This window comes from Quercus lobata, chromosome 6, assembly GCF_001633185.2.
Source record: "Quercus lobata isolate SW786 chromosome 6, ValleyOak3.0 Primary Assembly, whole genome shotgun sequence".
In the NCBI taxonomy this organism is placed as follows: domain Eukaryota; kingdom Viridiplantae; phylum Streptophyta; class Magnoliopsida; order Fagales; family Fagaceae; genus Quercus; species Quercus lobata.
This window is the reverse complement of record NC_044909.1, coordinates 21596011-21617234: the sequence shown is the minus strand read 5'-3', so window position 1 is coordinate 21617234 and position 21224 is coordinate 21596011. Positions and strand designations below refer to the sequence as shown.

At 34.5% G+C, this 21224-nt stretch overlaps 1 protein-coding gene across 1 annotated transcript; it reads left to right on the top strand.

The window, feature by feature from the left end:
• The first annotated feature begins 8263 nt into the window (after positions 1 to 8263).
• On the top strand, positions 8264 to 19705 carry LOC115995444. Its single transcript, XM_031120015.1, has 4 exons — positions 8264 to 8472; positions 17115 to 17185; positions 17407 to 17542; positions 19414 to 19705. The coding sequence occupies exons 1-4, from the start codon at positions 8316 to 8318 to the stop codon at positions 19497 to 19499; spliced, it is 450 nt and encodes a 149-aa protein (XP_030975875.1). The 5' UTR covers positions 8264 to 8315; the 3' UTR covers positions 19500 to 19705.
• Positions 19706 to 21224: the final 1519 nt, after the last annotated feature.

Here is a 21224-nt window from a genome sequence, read left to right as displayed (position 1 = left end):
AGACTTGCATCTCTCCAAACAATTTCCCAGCACCCAACTCGTGGCTGATGATATACCATACCATCCTCCCATGATATACCATTGTCTCGCTTTCTTTTTCTTCTGCCTTTGTGCCAAATGAAGATATAGAGGAGAGTGATCAGATGCCGACGAGGAAAGGTGATGAAGTTTAGCTGCAAGAAATAAACCTAGCCAGTCCAATGTTGCTAATGCCCGATCCTACCTTTCCTAAATTTGTACCCATCAGACCGCTGGTAGACAGAAATTGTAATTATTATTACAAATACATGGATTGCCAAAAGTTTAAATAGTGTAATTAAGAATAAAATAAAGATACATAAATAATAATATAAATCTAGCATAATAGGATATAAGTGCGGCAGAATATGTTTATTAATTAATTATTAAATTAATTTTTATTTTTATTTATTATATATTGTTAAGCATTTTTTTCATATAATGTTAAATATATATATATATATATATCAATTAATAATTATTATTATAATTATCATCAATTAATATATATCCATTAATAATTTTTTTCATATATATCGCTAATATAAATATTAGTACATAGAATTTATTGTAAAATTTTTATAGAAATATCGTAGCATTACTTAAAATCCAAATTATTTTGCCTTTTTCTTTTGATTTCCCTCCCCTCTCACCTGCCAACAAAGCACAGTCGCTCATAAATGTTTATTATATATTTATTTCTCATCACATATTATTAAAATATCTATAAACCATATACTTCTTCCCTGTCTCTTTCTTCTTCTTCAATGTTTTTTTTTTTCCTCAATGCAACTTCCAAATTCTTAGTCCAACTTATGCATGCAACAACATCTAGGACGCATGTGCAGCTGCGTCCAGGCCACACGTCGCGTCCTAGTTGCGTTTGAATAAAGGGAAGCTGTATGGGAAAGAAAAGAGGTAGAAACAATTTTTTTTAAAGACATTTTTGTTAGGTATGAAATAAAAAAATGAAATAGAGTGAAATGTGTTAAAGGACATTTTTTTCATATAATTATCAAAGATAACTATTAAAACCAACTTCACGCCTAAATAAATACCATCTATAAAAGTTATGTTTTCACAAGAATGAGAAATCTAGTACTTACTAGTAGTGGCAGAGCCACACACAAGGGTGGGGGCCATGACCCCCCAAAATTTTAAGAAATCCCTTTATAGAATGTAAATTATTTACATTGCAAGAAATGTTGCTTGTAAAAATTGTAGTTAGCCCACCCCAATTTTTGAGTCATATCATGCTATTAAAAGAAGGGTCCGGTTAATGTGTGCCCTTACCATTCATTTTTGGAAACATTTTCTCGAAAACTGAAAAAAATGTTAATACTTTTTCAATTCCTGAAATTTTTTTTTTCCAAAAATAGTTAATTATTAGTGCTATTAAAAAAATCTTTATAAGAAAGAGAAATCAAGTCATATCATTAGTGCTATTAAAAGAAAGAGAAATCAATATCACTGCGTACAAATTAGATACTCCTAATCTTAACAACTCCTACTTTTAGCCAACTGCTTATATATTGTTAATTAAATAACAAAACACAAAGCAATAGCAGCCCACATGCTTCTAAGTGTCTTTCCCGAAAATAACTCAATGCAGGTGATACATATCAAGAAATCAATATCAATGTGGAGAAATCAATATGTGTACCTTTCACCTTCAAATCCCGTGCCACGAGCATTGCCACCACCAGAGGGAGGTGTTTCAAATCCCACACCACGGGAGTTACCTCCACCAAAGGGAGGTGTTTTAGATTCCACCAAGTCAGCTGGCAGTGGAAGCACCACTCTGTATATAGGTGGTGGAAGGCGGCACATAGGTAATGGTGTCGTTGCTGGCCAGCGCACAACTAGTGGTGTCATCGTTGGCTGGCGCACCCGAAGCAGTTTCAGTAGAAGAATACTCATTAGGCTAGATGCGAAGAGTGAAATAGGAAAGCCCTAAAATGTAGCAAAATGCTAGTGAAATGAGATTAAAAAAAAAAAAAAAAAAAAAAAAAAAAAAAAAAAAAAAGAAAAAAAGTTAGATACTCATTAACAGGTGCTGGGTAGCATCGAGTCTTTTGGCCGAATATTGCTAAATCTGGAGTTTATTTGCGTTATAGGCACTGTTCCAAGTTATTTAGGAAATTGAGGAAAGAGAGTGAATTTCGGCAACGGTGTTGCCGAAATTCAACAAAAGTATGAGAGAGAAAGAAAAGAAGTGGGAGAGAGAAAATTTTGAATTTCGGTAATCACATTACCGAAATTCGTGCTACCCAAACCTGCTGATCGAAAACCAATTGTGGCAATGCCATTGCTGAAATAGGAGGGAAAAAAAATCCCTCCTATTTCGGCAATGCCATTGCCACAAATCCATCCCACTTTTTTTATTTATTTATTTATTTTTTTTTTTTAAGAAATGATATGTGCACACAATTTTTACAATATTTTTACAATAAATTTTAAGTGGCAGGTTGTTATTGTTGAATTAAAAAAGTAATCTCAGTGTTAAATTCAAATTTGAACTAATAATAACTAATCACCAATAATTTGTTGTGAAAATGTTGTAAAAATATTGTAGACATAACATTTTTTTTTTTTAACTCCTCCCCAGATTTCGGCAACCATTATTTATTTATTTATTTTTCCTCCCATTTTTGGCAATGGCATTGCCACAATTGCCACAAATTTTTTTTTTCCCCTATTTCAGCAATGGCATTGCCACAATTGGTTTTTGATTAGCAGGTTTAAGCAACACGAATTTCGGTAATGTGATTACCGAAATTCAAAATTTTCTCTCTCCCACTTTTTCTCTTTCTCTCTCATACTTTTGTTGAATTTCAGCAACACCGTTGCTGAAATTCACTCTCTTTCCAAGTAATCTCAGTGTTAAATTCAAATTTGAACTAATAATAACTAATCACCTATGATTTGTTGTAAAAATGTTGTAGACATAACATTTTTTTTTTAATTCCTCCCTAGATTTCAGCAACCATTATTTATTTATTTTTTTTCCTCCCATTTTCGGCAATGGCATTGCCACAATTGCCACAAAAATTTTTTCCCCCTATTTCAACAATGGCATTGCCACAATTGGTTTTCGGTCAGCAGGTTTAAGCAGCAGGAATTTCGGTAATGTGATTACCGAAATTCAAAATTTTCTCCCTCCCATTTTTTCTCTTTCTCTCTCATACTTTTGTTGAATTTCGGCAACACTGTTGTCGAAATTCACTCTCTTTCCTCAATTCTTTAAATAACTTAGAACAGTGCCTATAACGCAAATAAACTCCGGATTTAGCAATATTCGGCCAAAAGACTCGGGTAGCACCTGTTACTAAAACTGTTTTTTTTTTAATTTATTTATTTAAAATTCCTAAATTTTTAAAAGTAATGTCCATGTTTCAAAACCAACCTTTTCAAAAATCTCAAAAGTCTTTTTCAAAAAAATTCCTATTTTTCAAATACCATTATAATGTCCAAATTCTTTCAAACAATATTTTCAAAAATCCTAAAACTCTTACTATTTTCCAAAAGTATGACATTTTTTTTTCTTCAGAAATCCCCTTTAAAAAAAAAAAAATCCTCCATTTTTCAAAAATGTGTTGAGTCTTTTGGGTTAATATTGCAAAATTTAAAGTTAATTTGCGTTATAGGAACTGTTGGAAGTTAATTGGCAAATTGAGGAGAGAGACTGAATTTCGGCAATAGGATTGCCGAAATTCAGCCAAAAAGCAGGAGAGAGAATAAGGAAAGGGGGAGAGAGAAAATCTTGAATTTCGTTAATCCCATTGCCGAAATTCCACTGCCCAGTTTTCCTACCCGAATGTTGTGCTGTGTGTCCGAGTGTGGAGTGCTCTTAAAATAAAAAAATCATATGAGATGAGGAGAATAAATTTTTTTTTTTAGCAATTGTGATAATGGCATTGCCGAAAATGGAAAAAAAAAAGTGGTTTCGAAATCTCTAGAAGAGTAAAAAACAGGTTTCATGTCCACAATATTTTCACAATAAATCACATATAATTAGTCCACAATATTTTCACAATAAATCACATATAATTAGTTATTATTAGTTAAAAAAATTTGTGACAACTAATTGTGGCAATAGCATTGCCGAAATAGGAAAAAAAAAATTGTGGCAATACCATTGCCGAAATAGGGAGAAAAATAAAAGTAACAAACTACTTGAGGCAATTGCATTGCCGAAATAGGGAGAAAAAAAAATTGGAAATACCATTGCCGAAATAGGGGAATAAAATTTTTTTTAGCAATTGTGACAATGGGATTGCCGAAAATGTGAGAAAAAAAAAAGAGAGAAGGATTATGGCAATGGGATTTCCGAAATAGGAAAACAAATTTCGGCAATTCCATTGACGAAAATGTGGAAAAAAAAAAAGATTTGTGGGAATCAAAATTTTTCCCCTATTTCGGCAAAATGTGAAAAAAAAAAAGAAAAAAAAGGAGAAAAGGATTACGGCAACAGGATTGCCGAAAATGTTAAAAAAAGAAAAAAAAAAGGGGGATTACGGCAATGGTATTGCCGAAATAGGGGGGAAACAATTTCCCCCTATTTCGGCAATCCCATTGCCGTAATCCCTTTTTTTTTTTTTTCCCCCACATTTTCGTCAATGGAATTGCCGAAATTTGTTTTCCTATTTCGGAAATCCCATTGCCATAATCCTTCTCTCTCTTTTTTTCTCACATTTTCGGCAATCCCATTGTCACAATTGCTAAATTTTTTTTTATTCCCCTATTTCGGCAATGGTATTTCTAATTTTTTTTCTCCCTATTTCGGCAATGCAATTGCCTCAAATAGTTTGTCGCTTTTATTTTTCTCCCTATTTCGGCAATGGTATTGCCACAAATTTTTTTTTCCTATTTCGGCAATGCTATTGCCACAATTAGTTGTCACAAATTTTTTTAACTAATAATAACTAATTATATGTGATTTATTATGAAAATATTGTGGACTAATTATATGTGATTTATTGTGAAAATATCGTGGACATGAAACCTGTTTTTTACTCTTCTAGAGATTTCGAAACCACTTTTTTTTTTTTTCATTTTCGGCAATGCCATTATCACAATTGCTAAAAAAAAAATTTTATTCTCCTCATCTCATCTGATTTTTTTATTTTAAGAGCACTCCACACTAGGACACACAGCATTCGGGCAGGAAAACTGGGCAGTGGAATTTCGACAATGGGATTGACGAAATTCAAGATTTTCTCTCTCCTCCTTTCCTTATTCTCTCCTGCTTTTTGGCTGAATTTCGGCAATCCCATTGACGAAATTCAGTCTCTCTCCTCAATTTGCCAATTAACTTCCAACAGTTCCTATAACGCAAATTAACTTTAAATTTTGCAATATTAACCCAAAAGACTCGTTATAATGCCCATTTTCTTTCAAAAAGCTTTTCTCAAAAGCTCCTTCTGTTTACAAAAATAATACATTTTTAATAAAAAAAGTACCGTCATAATACTTTTTTTTTTAATCCTTCTCAAAAGTTTTTTTTTTTTTTTACATTTTCAAAAATAAAAATGTCATTCTTATAAAAAATCCTTAATTTAAAAAAAAAAAAAAAATCTTTTTCCAAAAGGTGATACCATTTTTCGAATAAATACCGTCATAATGCCTGTTTTCCTCTCTTTGCTTTTTTTGTCAGTCCTAGCCCTAGAGATCTTGTAGATGGCTTGGTTGGAGAGGTACCTTCTGGTTTTGGCCTTGATCTCTTGGCCAAAGTAGGATCTCCGGCTCTTGGCCTTGATATTGGAGGGAGGTTTCCGGAACTTGGATTTAGACATCGAAGTTGGCCCTCTGGATTCAGGTCCTGTTGTTGGCGCGAGAGCTCTTGATCTAGATCTAAATATTTCCACTGGTGGTGGACTACGAGGTCCTCAGGATTGGACAAATTCTATTAGCTTTGTTTTAAGGAAATTAAAATCACATAAAAAAAAAAATTCTAGTTTAAAAAAAACATTATAATTTTTTATATGAATTTACTAATGTTAAAAAAACCTAATAACGAAGCTAATTTGAACAAAATAAACATAAATTGTAATAATTATTACAAAGATGTGTATAGCAAAATATTTAAACAAGTTAATTAAGAATAAACCTCAATTTGGACAAAAATAAACATAAATTGTAATTATTATTACACATGGATTGCCAAAAGTTTAAACATACAAAACTAATAGTATAAATCTAGCATAATACTATGTAATTATACAGATCTAACATAACTTGTATGTATCTGTAGGGACACGATTTGCAACCCAAGCCCGAAACGTATAGGATCTTAGCCTAATGAGTCCAGCATAATAAATTTGTAGAGAGTGGGTCAAAGAACTAGGCTCTAATGAGTTAAACAACAGCTAGTACTAAATTGAATGACAATCAAACACAAATAAGAGATTCTGCTGTCAATGGACTTTCATTCCGAGGAGGTTACACTTGTATATATTGATTACAATTGGATACAAAGACAACTTAGATTGCTACAGTCTTACCTCTCTATATTCCGATCCCTTTCTCATGGAGGGTCTCTCACATTATATACCTCCCTTTAAAACATCTTGATTTTACACTTGTTGATCATCCGAGCCTCTACTTGAGTACCTGTCCCATCAGTCACTCTCTCTAGTTTTTTGTGAGTTATGGTAGCCAAGGTAACACTATTCAAAGGTCTTCTCCACATAAATACGGCTAGAAAAATAGCTACAATGCATTTAATGTGGTGACAGCATCTTTTCTCTAGATATTTTTGGGTTTCCTTCCTTCTTGTATGTTCATGAGGCATGTTCCTATCATTGTAACTTCTAGGAGAGTCATTTTAATTGCTAGAATACATATTTGAGCTGCAAACGCCACATCCGAGGAGTAATTCCTCCTCAGACCACCTTCCATTCGTTCCTTACTCATGAGACTTTAAATTGGGACCCTAAATAACTATTTGCCCCTCCTCGGAACATTCAGCGTCCTCGAACAAAAGCCCAAGGCACAACATATTATTCTGGGCTTTTATTCCTACAGTATCCATTAATTAAATGTACAAGATCTAATATTATATGTCGATTTACTTATAAAAAAAAATATTATATGTCAATTTGAAAAAAAAAATTAAAAAAAAGTATATTTATTCCATGATTGTATTTTCTTCTTATATTATTACACAATTATATTTTCTTCTTATATCCTCTATGTCATACTAAAAACAAGTTTAAATTTCAAGTTTTTGCACCCTAAAAATATGCATAAAAAATAAGTTTATAGATCAAATAGTAAATACTAAATGTATATGATTAATATAAAATTTGACATGTGTGTTAAATATAAAAAGAAAATGCAATCAAACTATTATATTTTCAAAACATGTAGATATATTTAAGGGTGTGTAGCAAACCCGCCAATATACCAAAATCGACCCAACCCGATCCAATGGGTCGGGTCGGGTCGGTTTTTAGGAGTTGTTGGGTTGGGTTATGAAAGTTTTTTAATAACAGGTCAGGTTGGGTTCGAGTCGTAATAATCACAAACCCGCCTACCCAACCCGACCCACCTATATATTTAAAATTTAAACAATATATATTTAATATATATTTAAAAATATATTATATAATTAATAATTTTTTAATTTAATTTTCCCCTATTCGGCTTGTCCTGTATAAAACTCAATTACCTCACAAACCTTAACAATCTTATTTCTCTCTCTGTCGTCTCTCACTCTACTCCTATTTGTTTATAACTAAGTTGAGATACTAGCTCATATATATCTTATTTATTAAATCAATCGGATATATTTTGTTTATAACTGAGTTGGAATATTAGTTTATGTATATTTTGTTTATTAATTTAGGTGGTACATCCCCTTAATGTGTCGTACAGACACTACTTATCCTATATTTTATTATTTATAGAGAGCAGCATCGACTTAAGTAGGAGCCAGAGAAAACTATATAGTATACACTATACTATAGTGGTTCGTTTAGGAATAAAAGTTGTATATATATTTTTTAACTTTCTTGTATAACCTTTTTAGAAAAAATTTTATTTAAAAATGAAAAAATAATAAGATATTTTGACCATTTTTTTTCAAATCATCGTAAAATTTTTTCAGAAAAAACGATTAAAGTATGCCACAGGTCATACGTTAACGAAACTTTATTTATAAAGATCGCTATTTTGTCTGTGTCAAGTGGGACCCAGAGAGAACTAAAGTAAAACAAGACATATATATAGTACCTATTACACTATTTCTAATCGAAGAATTACTGAATTTACAAGTCCTTTAGGAATAGAAGAAGATGGAGGTAGCTCAGTCATGGAGGTTGAAGTTCTCCTTCAGGAATGCAACCATAGTTGTATGTTTCTTGAACGTTCTTGCTGCTCTTCTCTTGCTTCAGGGTTTTCTCTCTTCTTCCTTTTCCAGAAGCAAGATCTCTGCTTCTCAATTTAATTCAGGTTTTTCTCTTTCTCAATTTGATTTTATTCTTCTAGAAATTTCTTTCTCAATAAACTGAGATTGCTTGTGGGTCTCGAATTTTTTTGCAAGTTATGTTAATTTTTTTTTTTTTGGGTGTTCTGGGTTACTAGATTATGGAAGAGTAATGGGTTCTTTTAGAATCGAACAGAATTGAATTGTTGGTATTTTGATCTTGTGGTTCATCCACTCGGTGGTCCATCTGTTTGGGTTGGGTTTTCTTTTCTTTTTTTTTCTAAAGAATTTAATCCGAAATTTAATTGGGTTTTTTCTATAAAAATTATTTAAAAAAAAAAAAAAAAAATTGGCTGTGGCTGACTGAAAGTGAATATAAGTTCTTGAATTGAAGCTATTTTGGGAAGGTTGACTGATGTTGGTAGCTGTAAGCTGGTACGTACAAGACTTGACCTTTACCTATTTTGCTAATTAATGGATATTGGATAAACACTAAAAAGAAATTAGGATTGATCGAGGAATCCTTGACCTCTACAGATTACTCTGCATAAATAATTCTTATCGGATGATTTTATTCAAATAACTACTGCTCCTTTTATACAAGATAAGCCCTGCATTTTAGGAATAAACTATCCTAATAAAACTCAAACACTAGCTCCACTAGCCGTTACCCCCCAAACACTTGATAAACAAATTCCCTTATCCTACTATAATGCAAATACATATGCAATTAATCCTAATATTATGCAACAACTTATTCTGATCCTAAAATTAAGCAAACATCCAAATATTCTGCAGCAAGCATAACGTTAAAATCTGTAACAGAAACTCCACTTCTTTTGCACGTCACATAAGCCTGTAAGAATAGGGCTCTGAGTTTGAGAGGAATCACTTTTACAGTCCTCACTACTTTACTAAAGAGCTTATTGTAAAAAGAGGATGTCAAACGCATTACATTCATCTTCTATTAGGACTCTTGTTTTCAATTAGGATAGAAAGAGCCTTTTCAACTCTATAATGCTATATTATTTGTGTATGTATGTATGAGAAACTTTGTAACTGTTATTTCAGAGCCGTAAATTTATTGATCTAATTCTGCCAGTCAACTGATATATATATATATATATATATCTTCTTTTTCTAAGTGATAAGTTTACACATGCAACCAATGGGTTTTGAACCCATGACCCTACCTTCCCTTTTGTGTTTTTCTAAGATTAATGCATGAGGAGAGACAGATTAAAATTGAAGTGAAAATTTGTGTAGAATTTTTCAAATAAAATAACCGATTTAATAGTCCTGTAGCTGTCATTTGTGGCTTCCTAATTATGTTTATAACACATAGTATCAAGTGATTAAAAAAGGCTTCACAATGGCATCTTGTTTCCCTTAAGGGGATTAGCTCTCTGTGTTGTTCTTTTAGTTGATTGTTTCTAACCTGTTGTCCAGAAATCTACCAATATACTTCTACTTTTTTGGGTAGAACAAGGATTTGTTGCTTCTCTACAGTTTTACTTTTGCCTGACAGATGAAATGTAATGGCTTAATTTTCTGAAAATAAAATTTGACTTCTTTTTAGCTTAATGACTATTTTATTTATGACATGGTCATACTCAAGATCACTTAGCATAGATTCTTAAAACCATTCTATGTCTATTGTCTTCAAGATTCTCTTAGGATCATTTACATGTCTCCAAAATTCACGTGGTAGCCCACAATAACATTGGTTCTGCAGACCTTATTAATTATCATAATTTATGCTAAAATTAGATTTAGTGACCAGGAAAAACTTCTACAAGATGATTTCTTTTAAATCAAACCGGTGGTTAGAACCCACTTCTTAGCATCTTGTGGGTAAGTTTTGGGCTGGTTAGCTCAATATGCTGATGCCAGGTCGTATGTAACATTTTGACCCATTTAAAAATAACTTCACCATTTCTAAGTTCTGACACTCATATCATTCTTTATATAAAGCCTCAATGGGGATGAAATTTGCAACTTCTCAGAATCTAAAACTGAATCTCACTTAAAACTTTTCACTATTATTAGGCTGCCATATGCTGAACATAATATTGCCAAGATTGGCAGCAGCTGGAAACATTTGCTGTGAAGGTTTCATATCTCTAAGCATGTGGTATGACACAGATTCTACTTAATCCTAGTTCAAGGTTCAAGATCTGTTGACCAGGGGGAAGCTAGGACTCATTGAAAAGAAAGGTGTCATTAATTAAGGAAATCTGATAATGAGCAGGTCTCATTATATCGATTTAATTGCTAGTTTCATGTATCCTTAGATTGACTTTCAAGCACCTCACTTCCTTTTTTTCTAGCCTATAAGGATGAATTGCGGAGTATAGGATGAGAATCAAAGAGGGATCTCACAAGATGGGACAATCTTCTTTTCTCTTTCATTTCCGTAATTAGTTTCTCATAAATTGCTTTATCAAACTCATTGAATTGGTATAGCATGGTTACGGAGCATTAATTGCCAAAAAAAGCATAGGTCAAAATGATTTTCGGTCCTTAAATTATGTGTCAATTTCACTTTCCTCTTTAATTGTCTCATAGTTCCACCATAAACAACTATTGCTGATATGGCATATTTTTTCCATTCACATCGATATAATGCTTATATGGCATGTTTGGCCATATTCTAGTAAAAAAATCAGAATATGTGAGAATACGTTAATTTGGTAATTTAGGCTGCGTTTGGTTCAACAGAAATTGTTTTCTGGGCATAAAATCATTTCAGGGGAAATTGTTTTCCCGTAAAGGAAAATGTATTCAAGCTATTTGGCTGTCTCGGAAATCATTTTACGGAAAATCAATTCCCATGTTTGGTTCGTTCAAACAATTTACGGAAAATGGAAGTTGTTTTACGGAAAATCGATTCCCATGTTTGGTTCATTCAAACATTTTACGGAAAATGAAATTCATTTTACGGAAAATCAATTCCCATATTTGGTTTGTGGATCATTTTACGGAAAATACAAAATGCCTGACAAATTCAGAACCTGCAAATTCAGAACCTGTATTGTCTAGACAAACCTGTAATAGTACAAAAATAATCATCCACTTTAACATTGAAATAATCATCTACTTCAACATCAAAAATAATCATCCGAATATACTCATAATATTTATATCAAAACAACCACATCAATCTTTCACCATTGGCATTACACCTCCATAGTGTACAAAAATGATACCTACACGTGGTATCTGAACAGTACAAATATATAATTTGGGCAATTGTATCGTTCCAATAATACAAAAGACTACATATATAATACAATGGTAAGTGAATACTAGTACTACAACAACAGTTAATCCCTAAAGCTACCGTCACATGTTATCATTAAACAGACAAGTCAGAGTTGTGTGAACAAAAAACTATCCATCCATAGCTTTCTTAGCTTAGCATTCTTGGCAAGAAATGCCTGTGCTACCTTCTTATTTTCACATAGATGGTCAAAGGCAGTTGCGAACATGTCTTCGCTATACCCATCCGCCACCATAGCCATGACCTCAGAGTAAAGAGCTGTGTAATCAACAGGCCCCCGGTTGATTTCTTTCAAAGTCACAGCAATTTCCTTTAGCTGATCAGACAGATCAGTCAGCACACTATCATCAGAGGGAGGTGCACACCCTCTTTTGAGGGACTTGGAAATTCCCAACCCAGTGGTGGATGACTCTACCGCATTCTTTCCTTTGTCCACCACACTTTCCTCCCCATTGTCTGCCACAAACTCAGTACTGTCCCCATTGTCTGGCTCATTCTCAATATCCACATACGACTTAGAAAAGCTACCCGTGGCTGTATCCTTCCCCACTACAATAGCCAATTCATCATACATCTCAATCTTTTTGTTCAGAAATTCCGCATGCTTACGATGCGCCTGTAAGGGAGAAAAGAACGTATAATAACAATGCAATAATCACTTCACGCATAAATTCAATATTCAATTCAATATAGATGCCATTAGATGATTTAGGTCAATGATAAACAAAAAAATCTGTTAGGGAACAAGAGACATAACCCATGATTTTGAAGATAAGTACAACAGAAAATACAAATCCCATAATATTTAAGACCAGATTTTACAATAGATCTGCACATGAAAGTTATGTTTGAAAATTTGTAAAAGCAATGGAATCCTAAAAAAAATGACACTATAAATTTCATATAAATATTGTACTTGAGCAGCCTTGTCATGTTCTCAATTCATAGATTATAAAAGCCAAAAACATATATTATCATTTATATTAAGAAAATATAGTTGGAAGTCATACCATGACTTCTTCTTGATATGTCTTGGCATCACATGTTATCATTATTAGGTTGTCGTCCCAACCGAAACCACTCTTCTTCCTAATAGTTTGAATAGTGGTCCACTTGGTCCTTAAAGTCCGCAAATGATTCTCTACATAAGAGGGGTGGCACTCGACCCCAAATTGTGCAGATATTTCCTTCGCTACAAACGCAAAGGAGCCAGCCTTGAAGGTGCTAGAAGGCTTGTTGCCTTTCGCAGCCTCCTCGGCAAGTAGTCTAAGCAAAGTTGTGTGCATAGGGGGCAGCCACTTAAATTGCTTAGTGCCACTGGCTTTCTCTTTTCCCTTCGACATTATTACATATGAAAATTGTATAGTGAGAGTAGCATTTAAAAATGAGAGTAGCATTTAGTAATTACGCTCGGAATATGAACAACAAATCAAACACAAATACAACCATGCTTATAGATGTGCACAGCAGCACGAAACATGCTAGCACTGAAAATAACAATGTAATGCTGGAAATAACAAAGACATGCTGAAAATTCTTTTTCCTTACACCACTAGAAGTCAATAGTAAATACATTGTCCTTACAGAAAAAAAAAATACAGCACATATTACAATCATAGAAATCTAAATAAAGTACTACTCTCCACTCCTGATATAATCAGACCACATAACTTGGCATATCTGATCTCGCTTAGCATTCCACACTATTGTCTTCAATGGAGTCCCGACGTGATTGTGTTTCTTGTTGGGGGCCACTAGACTCTACTTGGTTCATTGCATCCGCCACAATATGGTCATTTAGTTCAACCCCCATAAGGTGATTATGAATCACATAATATGCTAACACTACTTTCACTTGAGTTTCAAAAGACCAAAATGGTTCTGCATCCAACACTCGAAAACTTTTCTTCAACATTTCAAACCCTCGCTCAATGGTAATTCTCAATGAAGAGTGTCGGAGGTTGAACAATTCTTGCTCATTCTCAGGAGGACGATCACTAAACTCTTTCAAGTGATATCGTACACTTCTATAAGGTTACAAAATTCCATTTTTATTACCATACCCAGCATCACCAAGATAATATTTACCTACATATATTCAAAAATAAAACCAAATCACTACTATGCTTAGAAAAACGCTCAATATTTATTAAACTAATAAATCAAAAAGGTGAAGTAATCCTATAATACCTTCGGGAATTGAAAATCCCCCTGACCTAGCAAATGCATCATTTAACACACATGAATCATGTGCAGTGCCTTCCCATCCAGCCAATACATAAGTGAATTTTAAGTTAAAACTAATGGCAGCTAACACATTTTGCATGATTCCATCTTTACGACCATGAAACCTTCCTTGTATTTCAGGTGGCGCAGATGCACGAACATGTGTACCATCGATTGCTCCAACACAATCCTAATTTTCGACAGACATAATGGTTTAAAATTACACAAATCTTCACAAATTACAAAAATTCACAAGTCTCAATATTTACCTTAATATATGGGTAGAACCTTCAGCTATTCCTTATCTCTGGGGGTGTATCTTCGCTCGACAGTCTTATTAGAGCTCTATATAATTTTAGGACCCCCCTAAGGACGACCTTGAAGTATCTATGAACAGTCTCAGTCGATCTATATAACCGACTACCAATTACACGGAACCTCACATTATGACCAACAATGTGACAGAAAATTAGCACTTGCTCCGTAACGGACATGTGAATAGTCGAGCGTACGTGCTCTTTCTCAGTGAGGATGTGACATAAGTGGTGGAAAGCTATAGACTTCATCCTAATTTGATTCACACAATGTCTCTCACTTCCATGCAAAATACTATTTATATAATGCTCTCTCTCGGCTGCATGATTAACATAAGGCGCCCTAGGCAGACGTCTACACCGCAATTTCCTTAACAATGCAACCCCCACATGGAGGACAGATGCAACTGAGGCAAGAATTGTGGCTTTGGTTTTTTTCTACATCTAAAAAATCACAAACACTGTGGTCTAAGAGGTATGTAAACAAGCATGCTATTGATTACACAGTATATAAAAACAGCCACGAACAGAAAACATCCAAACCAAATAAGCTGCTCATTTATGTCAACCTAATATTAATTAGCATAACCCAAAACCAAAGAAGAAAAACTGAAAGAATTATAAATAAGTTTTAAGTTGGGTTAGTTGGCCTTGTTGGAATCAACACGTGTTTTAACTCTAGTTAAATGTAATGTGATGTGCATTATCTGTTCATCTCCGTTGCCCATAATATTCATTAGAAAGCTAAGACCCAATAGGTCTTTCTTTATTTGCTGCAAATGCATGCAATTGGCAAGACCCAATATGCTCAATACAGAATCTATGAACAATTCATGAATAATACACCGTTTAAATAAAAATTGGATAATTAAAAAAAGTAAATAAATAATTAATTATATAAATAATTAATTAATTATATAAATAAATATATAAATATTTATTTATTTATTTATAGATTGGATCCGAGAGGTGGGCTGGAGGATGGGTTGTTTATGGGTTTGAGGGTGGATTTTGGCATATCTGAGTTTGAGGGGATGTGGATCGAAGGTGTGTGGATTAGAGGTGAGGTGAGGTGAGGTGAGGTGAGGTCGGAGGTGTGTAGATCGGAGGTGAGGTGTGTGGATCGGAGGTGTAAAACCGTCAAACCCATAAACAAACGCCGTCGGACTGAGGAATAATCAACCGGAGAAGGAAAACTCACCGTGGGTCTGCGTTTGGCTCTAAACGAAGAGTGGGTGGAGCTTGGTGATCGGACTACCATGAGGGAGAGGATCGAGTGGCTGAGCTCGGCGTGTGTGGATCAGTGAGATGATCGGACTACTGTGTTTGGATCGGTGTGAGCTTGTGGAGTGAGCTGTTATCTCTTCTTTCTCTCTCTCTATCTCTCTCTTTGCGCGTCTAACCCGGAAATGGTTTGTAGTGAAAATAGAAATGTAAAACCATTTCCGGGTCAAAGGCTCATTTTACACGGTCAACTGAAATGGTTTTACGGAAAATTTTATTTTCCATGCGCAACCAAACACGCACTGAGGTGTAAAACCATTTCCTGAAATGGTTTTACACCAAAACAAACGCAGCCTTAAAAAATAGTAAAATAAATATAAAACATTGTGGTTCTACATGTGCATGTCACATGTCTCTATATACTGTATTAGGAACCTGCCCTGGTATCCTGCTGCATCATGCGTGCTGTGTATTCTGCTGCTGCATTATCTGTGCTGCACCTCAATGGAGGTGCTCTGCTGCTGCTCAAGGGAGGTGCTGAGTATGTGAGGAGCCCTAGCTGTTCCAACAATGAAGCTATGACCAACTGCTGCTTGCTAGTCTTGCAAGTTGCAAGTGTAGGATGTGTAATACAGGTGTAGGCTGTGTAATGCAGTGCAGACTGTGCAATGGCAGTGCGGGCAGGCATTTGAGAACATTAACGTTGTTGGTTGATGATGGGGCCACATGTGCAGGCTGTGATTACAAGTTGCTGGCAGTGATTGCAAGTTACAAACTTACAAAAGTAGGTGTTATAACTATGCTGGTGTAACAGAATATTGTTCCATCATTTGGCTCATACGGAAAATCATTAATATTTTATTTAAACGCTATGGTGGTGGAGGCGGCGGTGACATGAAAGCGGTAGTGACAGTAGTGGCAAAGTTGGCAGTGGCAAAGGTGATGTGGTGATGGTGGCGGTAGCAAAAGTGGTAATGGAGGTTGATAGTGATATGGTAGCGATGGAGGTGTTGGTAATGGCAACATCAAAGATGGTGTGGTAGTGGTGGCAGTGGTAGCAATATTGTGGTAGTGGTGCCAATGGTAATGGTGGCAGTGGTGTCGGCAGTGCAAAGGAATGGTGGGGATTAGGGTACATTGGAATGGTAGAAAACGTTTCCACTTCTCAAAAGTAGAAAACGTTTTCTGCTTCTTTTGGCTTTTTTTTCATTGACCACACTAAATATTTTCTCTGAATTCCATTTTCCAGCGTACCAAACACCAGAATTAATAATCCAAGGATGAAACTAAAATCTAAAACACAGTTGAGGCCCTTTAGGGACTAAAATGGCATTTTTACCCAATTTATATTTGTATAGCCTATAGATATAATTGAAATTCAGCTTCTGGTTCTTGGCCAAACATGAAGACATTAAATTACATGAGACTAGGCCAAGCATGAAGGCATCACATGACACGGGTCTAGAAGTTTGTTGCTCACTCATGGACTGCTTCCTTAACTTGATTCTGATTTATTTTATTATTTTATTTGGGGTCTTTTTTCAGTTTGTATATAGATCAGTTGCTGAGCACTGCGTTTGCTGATAGACTAAGGTATATTGGATTGACTTTCAAATTGCAGCTCAAATCAGGTATATCAAGGAATCTGAAGAAATCCGTCTAGCAATGCAACCTTTGGAACTGATGAAGAGAGTAAGCATGGCTTCTAATTTGAACAAATTCATTTTTATGACTTTGTCCTATAAGTTAAACAAAGGCAAAGAAAAGACTTATATTGGAGGGGCCAGACTCTTGCATTCTGAAGATTGAATTAAAACTTATATTTTCTTTTCATAGCTTTCCCTTTTTTCTTTCCATTATCAAATGGATAACTGGTTCATTTGCAATGGGGTTGAATCTTTTCCCATTTATAGGTGAGGGAAATTGAGCAAGAAGTATATGCACAACCAGAGACAGTCCAACAGAAAGATTCAAAGCAAACTGCTGCAGTTGATCTTTCTAAAAGGTTAAAGGATTTTCGTTCCGCTAATGATGCTGCCAGCTTAAAAGGTGACTCCTTTCTTTTTTGCTGTAGAATCCCCCTGTCTCTCTACCTTTCAATTGTCAATTAGAATGATTGTAGAGTTTCCAGTATGATTCAAATAGAAGTTCGTTGTGTTATGGATTCCGCATAATGTTAGTAAAACGTCTATTCTAATTGTTTAGCCTTAACTGAAAAGAAAAGTTTGTCACATTGCTTCATTAGGCTTATTTAATTGTTTGTAGTCATCCAACTTCTTTCTGTAGTGATATGATGAAAATTTGTGGCTTTTTCTAGTCTTGCAATGATAGCTTATGGTTGAATTTGCCATAAGGGTGTTCTTCACTATATCATCAAATTCTTGTATCTGGACTTCTGAGTTTAGACTTTTTGCATCAGTTTTATATCTGCGAGCAGGCATATCTAGGAAGTAGAACATTTTAGGGGAAAGTATATAAAAAAATCCCATAGTTTCATATTTGGGATACATTAAACCCCACTCTTTTAAATGAGACACTTTAAGCCCTAGACTTTCATAAATGTACCCAAAAAAACTGCAAACAATTCCTCCCCACATCGTTAGTCATCATGTTAGAACCAAAACAAAACCCTACCCCAACAGCATATCAGAATATATATATATATATATATATATACACAGAGAGAGAGAGAGAGAGAGAGAGAGAGAGAGAGAGAGAAGTGATTCCTCTTACAAGGTCTAACGGTGTGAGGGTGGGAATTGATTTTTTTTTTTTTGGTATATATGTGAGAGTATGGGGTTTAAAGTGTCCCTTTTAATGGTCTGTTTGGATTGAGAGAGAGGGAGGGGGAGTAGAGTAGAGTAGATTTAACACAAAATTAGCTTATTTTTAGCCAACTCTCCTCTACTCCCCTCCACTCCCCCTCCTTCCCCCCTCCATCCAAATAGGCCATAAAAGTTTGAGGTTTAATGTGTCCCAAGTATAAAACTATTGAGGGTTTTTTTTTTTTCAAATGTATTTTCCATAACACTTTAGTTGTCTCATCTGTCAGAAAAGTTGCATTGCCAGGTCTGATTTTAACAAGTGTCAAAATTAATGTAGTTACATTACTTGTACACACATCTAACAAAGAAAGTCATTTATGAGAATTCTAAAACAGTTAATTCTATTAGCATCCACCAAATTTGATATTTGCCTTTGGATGTGTCATTACACATAACAGCCCCCAGTTTGGTAGTTGTCAAACAGGATGCCATTTCCTACGAAGAGTTAAATCCTTGCCATTTCTCTGACTTATAATCTACACTTGTGATATTTAAAAAATGCCTTCTTGTGGTCATCAGCGTCTTCTTGAAAATCAGACATTCGTGACCTTTAAAAATAGATGTTGTCTAGTATCCAGCATAATGTTGTCCAAAATGCTTCATTCATGAAGCCCGTAACTTATTTCCAATCAATAATACTGAAAGAGAGTGTTCTGCTGTGGTTGAAGGGCAATGGCTTTGATGTTTAACTCTTCTTAACTAATAGCACTAGTCCAAGTATTGAGGTCTGCACCATATTGTTTCTTTGCACATCAAACTCCATTAGTATTAAGCTTTGTTTACTTTGGGATCTAAAAGCTTTCTCCCTAATATGCCAAGATCCAGAAATCTAATAAACACGTGTCAATCAAAGTTCTTCTCACCAGAAATGTGTTTTACTCTTTCCCATTATGGTTTTTCTATATTTTTCTTCTTTGGGTGTTACAATGGAAAAAATACATATAGCCAATCCTCTTACTAATTTATTGAGGATCCATAACTGATCCTAAAAAATTTGGGACCAAGGCTTTGTTGTTGTTGTTGCTACAACTGTTGGGGTGTTACGACATTGTTAATGTGATGGATTGATTTACTAAAATTTGCAATGTTCCTTAGCTCTGGAGGAATGGCGTAAACGGAAGATGGATCGAGCCAGACAGCGGGAACTAGGGAAAAATGGAACAGTCACTTCTCAAGCATGAAGAACTTTTTGATTTTGATTTTGATTTTGATAAGAAACTTGGATGTATGGATCCTCGTGAACAAATCAATATCACGTGAATCTCTCTTACATGTATATGGTATATACATATCACTACTTGCTTTGATAACAAATTATAGTTTAAGCTATTATATTAAGCTTTATACACTTCCATAAGAAAGTTTATCTACGACTTATCTAGCATAATTTTGTTGTCTGCTTGAATTGCTTTGCTTACTGATGGACAAATTACTGTTGATTTAATTACTTACAGATATTTTTTACCTTAAAATATCATGAAATCATTGCTTTCTTAAACTGTGTTCATCCTTTTTTTTTCCTTCCTCCCTTTTCTTTCTTTCTTTCTTCAAGGAGAGCTCATTAAGCTAGTTCATAGAAGACCAGTTAGATCTTCAATTGAGCACTGTTAGAGTTTTCTTTTCTTTTCTGGAAATTTTTTCATATATTTCTAAAAAATGAAACGATGTATAAATTATAAATACATGATGTTCAACCGTACGGTTTTTAGTTAACCTGCATGCACAGTCTGCTGTGCGTGCAACACTGACACATTATCAACAAATTTTGGAAGCTTTTGTCTAGCATATCTATTAGACAAACAATGGCATATGGTCCGGATGCAATTTAAGTTGTATACACATCAATTTAAAAGGCATTAAATATTTTAAGCTCAATTAAAAAAAAATTAATTCGTCTTATTGAGATGATCCGACAGTATGAAAGGAATTCAATATTAATTTACAATTGATCCATAAAAGAGGTCAATCAAGACCAAAATTTCTTGACGTATGTTTGGAGTAGAGGGTAACGAGGAGAGGAGAGAAGAGAATGTGATCGGAATGTATTGATTCATCCAAACATGGGGTTACTCATGTTAGCCAAAGCAGACACAGACTTGCACATGGCAAAAAAAGGAGGGTACCTACAAGATCAACCTTAGGCCAGACTATGAACTAAAATCACATTTTTTATGATCCAGATAAGTAATGGCGTTAAACAAAAACATCCTAAAAATGATTTTTTCAGCATCTTAATCAGCTTGAAAACTAGGTGCTCAACCAGCATCTTATTCACATGCACCTTCTTTGAAGAGGGGAGGAGGGATCATGCGATGCACATGTGAGAGAGAGAGAGAGAGAGGGGGTGGGGGGGGGGGTAATAACATCTAATATATGGATTAAAATCCTCCAAAATTCCTACCAAATTTTACTATGTTGAGCTGTTAAAATCATTTTCTTTAATAATAGGTCAAAATTATGTCACATCAATCTAATAACATAATCTTCAAAATCTCATTCTAATTACATGTATTTTCTAATTACATGTTATTGCTTTGTTTGGATGCCATGGATTTCGGCTAGGATTTGGATTTGAGGAACCCAAATCCAAATTCTTTGTTTGGGTAACTTAAAATGAGAAAAAATTGGATTCAGCCCAAATCCATCCTACATTTTAGGAGTCTAAATCTGTTGATTTCAAATCCTCTTACAAACCCTAGAATTTGGAAATCACTCACGCACACTCTTTTTTTTATTTTTAATCGGCTTGCCTTTCCTCACCTCTTTCGTCCTCATCACAAGCTCTTCTTCTTTCTCTCTTTCTCGCTACAACACAAGTTTGTCTCTTTGAACTCTTCTCTTCCTCTTTGACCTCTCTATTTCTCTCTTTCTACTAAATCTGAATCCATAAAGGCTTTTTGTTTTTC